The sequence below is a fragment of the Notechis scutatus genome, chromosome 4 (assembly GCF_049901735.1).
Source record: "Notechis scutatus isolate UNSWTSFEM ecotype Mainland chromosome 4, rNotScu1.2, whole genome shotgun sequence".
NCBI classification, from domain to species: Eukaryota; Metazoa; Chordata; class Lepidosauria; order Squamata; family Elapidae; genus Notechis; species Notechis scutatus.
The window spans coordinates 15,225,637-15,240,084 of NC_142012.1; the positions used below are offsets into that span (position 1 = coordinate 15,225,637).

The following is a 14,448-nucleotide window of genomic DNA, read 5'->3' on the forward strand; positions in this document are numbered from 1 at the left end:
ACAAGAACAGACTTCTCCTATAAATCACAGAGAACTCCAAACTGCAGACTGAGTATGTCCAAAAAACTATCATATTGACTATCTGCTAAAAATGGAATAATGGCACGATGGGAAGAGGACTAGCCTAGGCTCAGTTGGAAGAAATGGGTGGCTGTAATTCTGGAGCAGTTCGATAAGGAAGGTAGAATCCTACCCAGGTGATGACTGGGTTGAATGCTGCAGCCAAATTACCTCATGAATGAATGAGAATTGGGTGGGGAAGGAGGCACTTCTGTGTCATCCAGGTACTGCTGACTTTGCCCATAGTTATAAAAGCGAGGGGACAGCATTGGGCCAGTGTCTTCATCCAGAAGCTGCTGAATGAGGCGTCCAGCCTGAGGGGAGAGGTGAGCTTCATCAGAATCTACGTCATTACGCTGCCAGGAAGAAAAGGCAGGGACAGGCTCTGGAAAACAGAGGAGAGGAACAATAATTGGTAATTGTGTTTAACTTGACTATAAATACTCGGCGACTCTTAAGTCTCTAGCTCAGAAGGCTCCAAACTTGGCAACTTTTAAGGCTTGTGGACGTCAACTCCCAGAATTCCTCAGCCATGGCTGGGTGAGGAATTCTGGGAATCGAAGTCCACAAGCCTTAAAAGTTGCCAAGTTTGGAGACTTCTGCTCTAGCTACTGTACATAATTAAACTTTTCATACTGTAGAAATCATAATCCTTGAAATCCAGCAAGCAAACTAAGGCAACGATGAGAAGGAAAAAAGAAACCTAGAACAACAGACAATATAAAACAAGTCATTAAGAATTCAAAATATATTGCAGGTTGTGTCCTGGTGACCCCAAAGGAAGGTAATAATCCTCACTTGCAAAGCCCACTTACCATCAAATGATAGGTGGAAAAATATTCACAGACTTCCTTAATATTAGCAAAGTTTAGATAACTCTTCTATTTGAGCCACAGATTACTTGGAGGAAACTTAAAGTCGTTCCCCACCCACCCACCCCAGATAAATAAAGTCATACTTCTAAAATGCTTGAGAGAGCAATTGTAACAAAGGTTCCTCACTAAAAAGATGTGTGGATTACTTTTCTAAATGAGTGTTCCAGAGCTGGAGGACGGCTGTTTCAGAGTAAATCTCTGGATTTAGATTGAAGAAAGAGATTCTACTGATGACCTTAAAGGTAAGCACACGGCAGGTGTTGAATTAGTTATGAAGGTTAAGCTCTGCAGAGGTCAAACCTAATACAGTAATTTGAATTGGCCCAGATGCACACTGGAAGCAAGTAAATGCAAGAAAGCGTATATCATAATATTAGTGCCTATTAAGTCCTTATGTTTGCATTAGTGTTTCCAAGTAAAAAAATATTGCGTCACTGCAATAGTCTTATTAACATTCATGTAAATTGGGTGCTTCTTGTTAGTTCTGGACCCTTGGTAGAATTAGAAATAAAGGAACATCGTCTAAGCCAAAGAAGTGGGCTATTTTGAAGGGCAGCAAACAAACTGCAGATAATGTGGCAGTTATGATATTTATGTTCACTTCGCAACTTCTGTGCCCTTTCAAAATTCAGAATATATCAGCTTCTAAACAGCAAAGGCTTGCAAGCACTATATTTGGCCAGAGAGAAGGCATTTTACAGGAACCATTTTTATAACTGCTGAAATTTCTGCCCTTCAGAAGTCAAAAGAATGTTTATGAACTTACAGGGCATTCCCGTGGGATATACTAGGACTTAAGAGCATCTGGAAGGAAATACTATTTTGGATTCTCCCACAGCATGTTCTCACCATTTTGCAATATAGTACTGCCAAATCTACTCCTTCATAAGGCAACTTCCAGAACAAAAACCGCTTCCAAAAACCTCAGGACTTGGTCCTTCTTTGCTTTAGCTTTCTTGCCCAACCTTTTTAAAATATTAGATATTAACATCAATATGCTGTGAGATTTAATAATCTAGTGCAATGTTGGCTATTTTTTAATTATTCCATTTTGGCATTTTGTAGATGCCATCCGAGGACTTGTGTGTCATACATAGTGCCTGCAGATGTTGCAATGTGGATTCCTGGCTTAAAGGTGTGATGATGTAATGAGCCACATAAAATAAATGGCTGGGAACAACTTTTTTTTTACAAAAGTAAGAAACAATCATCCTATAGTTTCTGAAGGGATATAGGTGCAAAATCTGTAATTATAATTATATATAATAATTAAAGGTATAATTTGTGGCAGCAAAAGACCTCTGTATGAATTAAGTCCTTTGTTTAGTCTGCAGAAATGTCAGATAAATACCATAGTATTTACGGTTTAGGAAAGGTTTAGAAAATTACATGGTTTAGAAAAAAGCAGACAAAGATCTGGAAAGACCAGTAGCCTGTATTTGTCAATATGCAATATAAAGCATTTTTATATTTTAACTTTTAAGAATCTATAGGAATACTAAAAACCTCCTCAAATTGTTAGGACCACTAAAGTTTTGGCCTTGTATTGGTCTTTCTTCACCCGCAAAGATAAAGACTTCCCAATGGAGAGGACAGTCATACCTGCCTCACATGCTCTGTTTAACTCTTCTTTCTATTGTGACATCATCAAATCTTACTCTTCTATTCTGCATCTATAACTAAGCTCTGGTTACTTTCAATTGATCAGGTAAGAGAATTTATCCAGCATCAATATCCTTCCCTTTTTTTATTGCTCATTTGTTTTTGTAAATTACAAGCTATAACTATTTGGATTCAACTCACCCCGTTTTTACTTAGCCAAACTTTTAATTTCAAAGTACTATCAGAAAGTAATAATTATCTTAATTCTGCCATTTCGCTTAATTGACTAAATTTAAAGTACAAGCTATTGGGGAGACGAGAGAGTAGGAAAATGAGAATGGAAAGTTAGGGAGAACAGCATTTTGGAAGAAAGTGAAAGAAATGCTCATACTTTTTGATCATTCCCACTGCACCCTACGAGAAGTCTTATTTACAAGTTGATAAGTTTACTAAGCTGGTTTGCATGCTCCTACTTAGCACACTGGATTAATTAATTTACAATTTGTGGCTCTGTGATTCCAGATAAGAATTATGGAGGCAATGATGAAAAGTTTCCCAATAAATAAATAAGAAATAAAGAACTGCTGTAAAAGCTCTTTCTAAAGCTTTAGAAGCAGGAAAAGCATATGAAGGTGCTTAGTCCTGATCTTGCATAAGTCAGCAACCAATCCTTACATTCCTAAAATTCATTCCAAAATCACTGCCAACTTTCTCTTATAAGATTATTGGGTCTTTTGGCCTACATACTCAGAAAAATCTAGGAATAAGTAAAAATTTTCCAGATCCATACCAATATAACATATATTGCCCCACGAATAAAATTTTCTGAATGAAAAAAAAAAAACCAGCATGTCAAGAATAATTAGCCAGGTCTGTTTTAATGCAGGGAGTTATGCTGTCAAATGTCCATATCTCTTCTTACAACCTCAAGTTGCCTTGTTTTATGACCTGCCCACTCTCTGCTCAAGTAGGAGACTTTACACCATTTCAGAAAAATATTATTTAGATTTTATGGATGGGTAAGCCACCCTAAAATACTTACTGCCAATGATCTTGTGTATCATTTTAATACCCCATCAGGAATAGAACTGAGTCAGATGGCTATCAAAAGTAAGATATTAATTAAAATTTGGGAGGAGCTCAATAGTTTGCCATAATAGTTATCTTCCCTCTATGCTCAACTGCAAGATCTTTTTTCCCCTAGATTTTGAGGTGGCATTCCGCAAACAAAGAACCATTATGTCTCAAAGATTCCATACGCTCAGTATTTCCTCATCTGTCCTCATGAGAGAGATATAAGGCTTCTGGGCAAAAGCATGAAATGGACAATATTGAAGAAGAAGGGAAGATGGTGGACATCTTCCATGAAAATGAGTCATTGCACAAGTGGGGAAGAATTCGATCTGGATGAATTTATTCTTAAAAAGTACAGAGTAGAGCATTTGGGCAGTACTTCATAACTGTGAAAAAAGGATAAAAAAATTCAACGAATTCCTGTTCAAGCAACTGATCTTCGAGTACCAGATGCTTGTAATGATGGTTGATTCCACAAAGCTCTGCTTCAGAGTTTGTGGAGATATCTGTTTGTTACATACAGATTGGATTTTTAAAAAATGTGATCCAACAGGATAACGTTTAGTTGTTTACTCTTATAAAATATGCCAGCAGAGGCAAGCCAAATAAATATTTCTTATCATTTCTTCTACTTAAACATGACTAGCAATTTTGTTTTACCTTATTTATGTTGAGTTGTGAGGAAGTGCTTTCTTTAAGGGCAAACATAGTAAGTATTTAAATTGGAACACGAGAAATATAATTCTCCAAATAACGTATTTAGAATGAAAACAACAGTAGAAATAATTCCATCTTAAAGAATAAAGTTGGGGATCTTTAGAAATAAAGTAGGAATCATGTTTTTTAAGTCCCATTTAACTTCAGTCAAGGAAAAATAAAATTTGAAGGAAGGGTAGTTTGCTAGAATTGAGATACCACACAGAAGGCCCTGTTTCTTGAGATCACTAACTTAATAAATTTTTCTGGCAAGCACACTAGAAATGTGCAAGCACCACCACTACTGTACTTCTTAAAAACAAAAAGAACCCTCAACCCTTATAGAGTATTTGTTACCTGTTATTTATAACAACAAATAACTGGAGAAAAATGGAAAGGATTTCAAACCTCATGATTGTAAAAACAAAACAAAACAACATTCTGTTGAAGTTAGATAGCATGTGTTCATGCCATCTGCTACTCATTCTTATATAGCGCCGTGTAGGTGGTTATTACAGTGTTAACTTCTGCAATCAAAATGTTCCAGAAAGTGTCAATATTAACAGTGTTGAAAGCATTAAGAGCATGTGAGGTAATACAGCACAAATTCAGAGGACCGAAAGATTTCCTGTCAACTAAGAAAACTATGCCACTGGTCACAAGTGCTCCTCTTGGGTATATTTAATTTGTGAATATCTAAAATATTACACACAGAGATGACATCTGTGTCATAAAATGCCTCAAAGATATAACAAATCATGCTGCTGGCATAAATGAAAGCTAACAAAGCACACCTAGCATAAATTAAAACTAGCTTAGAAACAAGAGGTAAATGGTAAAATAGTTTGGGGTAATTATTGATTGTATCTTTTTCAAGAACATTTATGTCTACTTCCAAACTTCCCTAAGGTTATAATTCCTTAGAATGAAGGACTTTGGAAAATATTTATTTCTTTGTAGGAATGTTAAAAATGGATATTATGATAGCATTCTTGAAGGATATGAAGAATTTTCATAAGAAAAAGGCCTCAATCTTAATCATCCCAAAATGTAGGGCACGGTATAATAGCCTGAAGTTAAAGGAGAGTTTCAATGGACACAAAACAGCACAGAAAAATGTCTCTTGGGACATTCAAAATCTGTGTTGTGACTTGCCAAATATTCTCATTTGTTTACATGAAGATAGTGCTGGAATTTAATCTGCTTAACTTTTATCTAAAAAAAGGAAAAAGTGCTATGTTCTACATTAAGCAAGAGTTTCAGCAAATGGACTATCAGTATCGATAATTACTTACTAATTTTCCATTTTTACTTCTTTGAATTCAGAGTGTCTAAAATAGATTATTAATTCAGTAGAAAATGAGCAAACTTACATATAGAATATTCACATTGCTGGTCTAAGCCAATGTATCTCAACCCCAGCAACTTTCAGATTACCAATGGTCTAGGCCAGGGGTGTCCAACCTTGGCAACTTTAAGACTTGTGGACTTCAACTCCCAGAGTTCCTCAGCCAGCAAAGCTGGCTGAGGAACTCTGGGAGTTGAAGTTCACAAGTCTTAAAGTTGCCAAGGTTGGACACCCCTGGTCTAGGGTAATGCTATCCCAACCCTCTGTTCAATTATCCATGATTCAGATTAGGAACAATCCATACTACTGTTCAGGTTGTGAGACAAGACAAGGAGTACATGCGGCTAAATCAAATACTTCTAAATCTCTTCACCTACCTAACAACTAAATCATGAGTATCATGATTTGTCAATCGGTGGTTCATGATTACAAAATAGTCAGATGAGATTATAACTGACGCCGCCAATGTTCACTCACCTCTCTTTTCACATGATTTTGTTCTGTTTTATTATTTACTTATTTATATATCACATTCAGAAACTGGCCATCTCCCTGAAAAAAAGCGACTCTGGGTAGTGTATAAATTCTCTCATCCATATTCCAAAACAATTAGCGGCACATTTCAGAAGTAAACTGTATTCCTTGCTTTCACTTCCAAAATATCATGAAGTGGAATTTGCATCAAGCAATGCAATGATTTCAAGAGATTAAGAGAACAATCATCCATTCTGCAGTCTTTCCAAATTCTTTAAAAAAATTTTTTTTTCATTTTACTCGACTGCTAGAATCCTAGGGAAAGAATGCAAATTTATTCAGATTACCCTTGAAAATATCACAAAAAAGAAACAAACCCAATCCTTTCTGGAGCAGAGCTAATTAGAATAAACGTGGATGGAGGCATTCTTTAGATCTAAGGGAAGAACATCTAATATACTAACAAACTGTAAAAAGAAAATTGTATCATCTGGTATATTCCACCACAAGTAGCTACAGCAGCTGATGGGGCAGGTTTGCATATCAGCTAGTATATTTGAGCCTCCTTTAGAATTCTGAACTGATACAAAAATAGCATGTGGACACAACTTGGCATCAATTCCAAAAGGCTTTGGTCCAGATAGACAAGATACATTGTACATTTCCACAAAGTCACAGAATGTAAGAGTTGGAAGGGATCACGTAGATCATCCAACTCTTTACCCTTGCTAGCTGGGGAATTCTGGGAGTTGAAGTCCACTAACCTTCAAGTTGTCAATGTTGAGATACATGGCTCTTCCTAGTGAAAGGAACTGTTATTAATGAAAAAAACTTTTCCGTTCCACTCCAAATACCAAAATCCAACAATGCAGTGCTAAAATGTCCTTAAATGCTTGAAAAAAAAGGGGCACTAACCTCTCTAAAGAACCAAAATGTGTGGTAGCAACGTACTTCCAATGTTTAGAACATAGAATAACAGAGTTAGAAGGGACCTTGGAGGTCATCTAGTCCAACCCACTGCTAAAGCAGGAGCAAATATTAGCCTCTACCTGGGATTGAACTCACAGCCGCCTGATTGTGAGACAAGAGCTTCACCTCTAATCCACCACACCTAGATTTCCAATCACTGTTTTCAGTAGCATGGCTTAAAGCACTCTGTGCCATTTAAATTAGTGGATACCAACAAAACAGTTTGCTAGGGGAAAAACACACTAATACTATGTCCCTTTCCTTGTAAAGATAATGTAATTCTATTTCCACTTATTGCACAGCAGACAATAAAAGTATGTATTCATATATGCAATCAGAGTTATAACTGCTAATGCTAAATATCTCTGCCTTGCTACACAGAAAAAGAAATCAGAACATTAGTTACATCCATTTACTTTGGTTGAATCAATGATTTTAAGATCCTTAAATAGATGTTGGGGAGAATTCTCTTAACAGAACCATATTGTACATGGGAACAGATTTTTTTAAAATTACACAGTTAAGCAGGAATTCAAAAAATACCAACTTAAGCAAGCTTTCATTCCCAGACAACACATGTGTGTAATCTGAACTTAGGGACAAATATGCTCCTCATAGAAGGTCTCAGGGATTTATTAAGGTATCTTTTAGCTAATTTGCCAGAAGGGAGACCTTTAAACTGAAAAATGTTAGCAATCAACTGAACACGACAGGTAAAGAGACAAAAACCATTTCTTTTTCTTTTTCTCTGGGTTAAAAGAATGTCCCAAATGGCATCTTTTCCAGCAAAGGTTCAGCTCTTGTACTGAAATGGTTTATTAGTTTCTACAGATTAGCTTTCCCCAGATCAATGTTCTTTGGATGTGCAACTCAACAGACATGTGGATTGAGAAGCTAATGTTGAAGACATCTGAATGGTAATAGGCAGGGGAAAATTGTCACTTATCATCCGAGAAACAAGAAGGAAATCCATTTCATGTATTCATGACTACGTTTATACTTATATCTGTTATCTTATAATCGCTTGAAAAAATAAATAAAATAAAAAAATAAAAATAAAGTCAGAGACAGAAGTAAAATATGCAGTCCTGCTGAAATAAGAGCTGTCTCATTCATGCTCAGCAAGCAATCCTACCTTCCCAGTTGTCACTGCACAAAGTTGACAGGTCCAGGCGAGGCACTTCTGATATGAAAGTGTCTTCCTGGGCATCTATTTCTTGGTTTCTCTGCAACTTGACTTCAGGAACGCCGGGATGTTCCTGGATCTTCATACTTGAGCTCTGCAACACATCCCCCCAAAGCAAAAACCTTTTTGCAAAATTCAGTATAAACGGGAAGTACAGATGTAAACAAACACACATGCACAAAAACCAAAACAGACTTTTTCCTTTCTATAGACAAACTGAAAAATGGGAGCCTTTTTAGTATCCAGTCTTTTTTCCAATTATTCCCTTCAACGCTCATGGATCACTTACACTAGTTAAAAAAAAATAAAAAACTAAAACCAAAACTTTTGCTTAAAAAAAAAAAAACCTTCTTGACTAAAGAAACAGAGAAAGGAGCTCAGAAGTTGCTTCCCTCCAACTGAGTAAACTATTGGTAGAGTTTATCCTTGAACGGCTTGAAAAGGCAAAGCAATGAGAACAAGGGCTGCATTTTCCCTTAAAGTTTTGACTCCTGAGTTCCCCCGCAAAATGCATCACCTAAGAGGCTGCTGTTGCTAAGGCTACAGCACAGCACAATCTCTCTTGGAAATTGAGGATACTCCTGCTACTCTTCCCTGGACGAAGGGGAGTTTTCTTGCTGCAGACGGCGGCAGCAGAGTGACAGGTACTCAAAGGCTCTCCAGCGAGCTGTGCTGCGGTATAGCTCCGCGAATGCCAGCGGAGTTGGGCTGGCTTGGCTTGCACGTCCTTGGCTTCCTGTGGTTGTTTTCTAGATGGGTGTGGGGAAAGCAGGCCTATTTATGGAGGAGCTCTGGGATATTACAAGCTGCTGTTGCGCAAACTTGAAATCATAACGGGCTTTGGCATTTAATAACTGGAAAGGGGTAGGGGCCTGCAGAATAAGCCACAGACCAGGAATGCCTCCCATTCCAACAAACCTTTGTCGCTCTCTTTCTCTCCCAATCCCTGACCCTAAACTAAAAACTGCTGAGATGATGATCTATGGAAGGAAGACACGAAAGCATTTTGCACCGTGCCCACTCACCAGATACCCGATATGTCCTGTGTGTCTGGACAGATTAAGCTCTTTGCCTTCTTGTTCCTGGCTTTGTACACTTATCCTGTCTGATTTTATGTTATGCACACCAGAGCACGCTGTATTCATTTGCAAAATGCAGAGAAATTTAATGCAAAGGGACAATCAGAGGAACGTGTCTGATGTAGGAAAACATATAAGGTATTTATTTGTAACTTGGGGAGAAAAGAGACAGGGAAGGAAAAACAGCAAGAGAGACTTAAGAGATTCCACCACCACCACCACCCAAAAAAAATACAGTTAGAAAGGGCAGAAATACTAGGGGAAGAAGAGTTAAAAGCAAGTTAACAGACACAATTGTAAAAACATGAACGGCTCACTAAGGTACCAGCCAATTTTTAACTTTGATTTCTTTCTTTAGAACAGTCAGCATCTATTTGTGCATCTGAAACTCTGTGTAACTCCCTGCAGCTCTTTTTTCAGTGTCTGCAAATGGGAACTGTTAAAATTAATCCGCTCTGGAATTTGCCAATATGCTGAATTAAAAGGATGGTGGGAAATAAACTGCACTTTGCTCTGTTGATTGTAATGCAAATAATCAGCGCTGCTTTCAGATGGTTGCCAAGAAGTTCAAAAGCAAATGAAAACTGAGAAACCTTGAGTAGCACAATTATATATATATATTTATTCAGCTCCTTTATGCTCCCTAGTTGATATATTTAGAAACGCAGCCTAAGTATAAATTCTTGTCTACCCATAAGGTGCGAAGGACACTGCAATAAAATCTAGATTTCACTTTAGACCCATAAAACTACACAAGTTTAAGAAGGTTGCCAGAGCAGTCCAGCCGCCAGGAAAGTGACATACAATCAAACCACAGATGTTCTAGAAATCTAAGGAAATATATTTGTACTGCAGGCTTCATTCTGCCAAACCAGCTCCAAGAAAAGAGATGAGTGAACAGATTCCACCCAGTAGCCAAAATAGTCCCATTTTCTTTAGGGAAAACATATTCCAATCTCAAGCAATGCAGATCGAGTTCAAAGTCAACGTCCTCACAAACAACATAGCATTTCTTCTGTCTACACTTAGGCACACACTGCACCATTAACCATGATTTATTCAATGACCACACTTGGCTGAATTCTTACAATACAATAACAAAATCTTAAGAACAAAGATTTCTGCTCTGTTAGATGAAGTCAATTACCCACCTCAGTGATGGTTAACCTTTTCGGCACTGAGTGCTCAAACCAGAATGCGCTACATGCTTGTGCATGTGCACACGCCGTAGCACCGGAAACCCGAAGAAAAGCTGGCTGGCACACGCACGCCTGTTTTTTGGCTATTTTCAGGCTGTTTTCCGGCACTCTGGCATCCACGAAGACCAGCTGGTAACAACACACATGCTTACAGAGAGGGCTCTGTGTGTCACCCCTGGCATGCGTGCCATAGGTTCAACATCACGGACATGAAAGCAGAAGAAAATGGGGCAATCCAGGAGCGTGAAATGGGATACTATGTAGAGGATGAGAAGGACAATTGGATACTACGTACGTAGAGAATGAGGACAATTGGATCATAAAGTGTTGTCATTTCAGTCCTGATGTGATGAAAAGTCCACTAAAGGTTAACATATGCATTTTAATCTTGGTCAAGTAAACCAGTTTTATATTCCTTCCTTTTACTTCTAGCAAACTTGATGGTTAGACCCTTCAATGTCTTGCTTGATGATCAGTTGACTTTGGTCCATTTTCTAACTTTATTTGCATTTAATGAATATATGTAGGATCCAAGGGGATTTGGCAGAGGAGATTGCACTGAAATTGGTGTCTGCTTTGATTGTGTCATGCCTAAATATGGTAAACTCCTGGCAGGTGTTCCTGATTCTTCTCTCCATCCCCTGATCTTAGTGAGGAATAGTATGTCTGGGTTCTCCTGGACCTTTCACATTATTCTCCTCTTTTGATACCCTGGCAAGCTTTTCACTAGCTTCCTATTTGATCCAGAATACAATTTAAACTATTCTTGCTTGTACTAAGTGACAAACTCCCCAGTATCTGTTTGCCCTCATTTCTACCTACAGTTCCGCTAATTCCTTATGTTCCTTTCTGCAGGACATTGGTTCCTTATTCCAGAGTAGCTGTCTCCCAATACCAGGCTTTCAGAGATCTGGCCATCTTTGTGATGCTGAAGAAAAGAGGTTTAAAGATCTTTATATTTAATTAGCGGCTAATGTAATCAGGGTGTTCTACTCTATCTAATGCTTCCAGGATAACACTTTCTTTATATTATTATGGATGTATATATATATATATATAGTCAGTGCTATCCCAGGATGCTATTTTAAGTGTACTGCTTTCATGCTGGATTTTTTAATGTTAACTTTTGTTTATTGGATTCTGAGTTAATTTTATTGGATTGATCTACAATTCATTATTCTATTATTGTTATTCTATATTGTGCCTTGGCAAAGGGCTAAATAAATAAATAATAAGATTACTGCTAGTATGCTTAATAGGAGAAGCATGTTTTCTCTCAAGTTGAAACACTTGGCCTTTTAACTGTTATAAACCATTGCACAACTTTTGATTTCCCCTTTTTCTCAATTTAACATAGATGCTGCTCTACGAAATCAAGCATAAAAAAGATAAACACATTGCAAAGTTTTTTTTAAAAAAAATTCGGTCATTCTTCTTGACTATCATACCTTTATCCAAATCGTGTAAAGCTAAGCAAACATAGCAATTCAAAGCAAAATTTCAGAGTCCACTACAACATGTCCTGTTCCCTCTGGCATTACTCTGCTGTGAAGGAAGAACATGACATCTAAAGGAACATTTGAAGAACAGGTTTTGTCATAGGGTATAAATGAACTCCCCTATCCTTTTCTCAAGACACACTGTACCAGGCCATTAATCTTCACTATGCTGTCACCGCTGAAATTTAAAACTACCAAGCATCTTTCAAAGCCAGGCAATAAAATGAGATCAAGAGTGGACTAGCTAACACCTAGACACTAGGATCTGCCATTAATAAAAAAAACTTGGATAGATCAATGGAGAATGTACATTCAGAACATTTTCTTCAATAAAAAAAAATCAAATATTTCTAAGGCAAAATCTAAAAGCTATAATGCACACTCATCAACCTTATAAACAATGATCAGTATTAAATCCAACTGGCATCTACCTCAGATTTATATATAAAACCACATTGTTCCCTAGAAAATCTTGGTGTACTTTTGTCTCTGATGTCATTTAGCAAGGATTTGTTGTTGTTGTTTAATAAAAGAGGATTCCCCGTTTTTTTTTTATCCGACAGGGTTGGTTATGGAGGATTATTTTTCATTCTGACATTTTGCAACGCAATTAATAATCCATAAGACTTTCTGAAGATTCAAGATTTCTGCTTAGATTCAAAAAAGCTGCATTCCAAACATATATGGATGGTTCTCTGAACAAATGCGTTTTTATTTTTTGCTTCTGATGCCACTATTCAAGCATGCTGACATGCCTATCTGTGGTATCATCCTTCTCTATGCTTGTAAGAACACAGAACAGAGTGGGAAGCTTATAGGACAGCCAAGAATCTCCAGTGCTGAGAAATGAGCTGGTCCTGCAAACAAATAAGGGGGCATAGCATAGTCACACTAAACAGCATCTTCAAGTTGTCTGTGGAGATTCTCAAACATCCAGGTCTGTGCCCAGTGCGCATGTGTGCAGGGCTGCTCGAAGGAAAGAGCAGCTGCAGCAGCACGAGCGACTCGGGAGTAAGGTAATGGCCCCTCCCTTAAGAGATAAAAGCCAGCTCAGAAACCGGAGTTCTTTGCAGGAAGCAAAGAAGTTTTTGCACTCAAGCCTGGTGGACGTTTGGAATATCTTGGTTGGTGTTTGGAGACTCTTTGTATTTGAAATATTTCTTAGTAACTTTATCTAGTGTCCTTAGCAGCCTTACACAAGCTTGACAAGGCTCGTTCTTATCAGAGATAATTAATTTGAAACAGCCTTTTAACCGTGAAGGAACAGAATTCATTAAGAATCATTTAAAAAAGGTTTTTCTGTTACCTCTGTTTCATGTTTGTTTCTTTGGAACAAGGTTTGGGTCAGAACAAGAAGCTTCTTGGATGAGAAGCGAAACGTCTTCAAAAGAAAAACAAGAAAGCCCAGCTGCCTCCTGTAAAAGCACCTTTGGGACAACCAGGACCTGGATGACCGAGAATCTCTACAGACTTCCATTGAAAACATTTCACTTCTCATTCAAGATAAACTGAGGAAGCTTCTTGGATGACAAGTGAAATCTGAAAGTGTGTCCATGTGGTCACAGAAAAAAAGTGACAATAAAGGTAATCTTATAATTAATTTTCTCCAGGTACACCTATAACTAGTCAGCCACTATTCTTTCCATTAACTTGCCCAAAAAGCAATATTTACAATTGCCTGTAACTATCTATATCTTTATGTTTTCTAAGAAATCACCTCACTGCCTCTTTCAAATCATAATTCCTTTTAGAAGAAAACATCAATGAATCCCCAAACCTGTCACTGTTTTCCTACTAGATCTTACTAGTCATACACCCCAATTCCCTACTCACTGGCAAATGTCTTTCTAACAGATAACAGATAATCAGAGTTGGAAGGGACCTTGTAGGTCATCCAGTCCAACCCCCTGCCCAAGTGGAAGACCCTACACCATTTCTGACAAATGGCAGTCCAATCTCTTCTTGAAAGTCTCAACTGATTGAGGGCAAGCTGTTCCATTGGTTGATTGTTCTCTGTCAGAAAGTTTCTCCTTATTTCCAGGTTAAATCTCTCCTTGTTCAGTTTCAGCCTACAGGTGCTTTAGAAAATAGCTTGACCCCTTCCTCCCTGTGGTAGCCCCTCAAATATTGGAAGACTGCTATCATGTCTTCCCTGGTCCTTCTCTTCACTAGACTAGCCATGCCCAGTTCCTGTAACCGTTCTTCATGTTTTAGCCTCCAGTCCCCTAATCATCCTGGTTGCTCTTCTCTGTACTTTTTCTAGAGTCTCAACATCTTTTTTATAATATGGTGACCAAAACTGGATGCAGTACTCTAGGTGTGGTCTTATTAAGGCTTTATAGAGTGGTATTAGTACTTCCCTTGATCTTGACTGTATCCCTTTGTTA

At 37.8% G+C, this 14,448-nt stretch overlaps 1 protein-coding gene across 7 annotated transcripts in view; it reads right to left on the reverse strand.

Annotated features, from left to right (window-relative positions):
- The window catches only part of FAM13A (family with sequence similarity 13 member A), a 142,110-nt gene that overhangs the window by 19,077 nt on the left and 108,585 nt on the right, over positions 1–14,448 (reverse strand). For all 7 annotated transcript variants that reach the window (XM_087962864.1, XM_087962862.1, XM_026672645.2 and 4 more), the window contains 2 exons: positions 8,234–8,378; positions 232–445 (listed from right to left, as the gene is read on the reverse strand). In XM_087962864.1, coding sequence (XP_087818990.1) covers positions 232–445; positions 8,234–8,378 — 359 coding nt within the window. The remainder of the gene's footprint in view (positions 1–231; positions 446–8,233; positions 8,379–14,448) is intronic.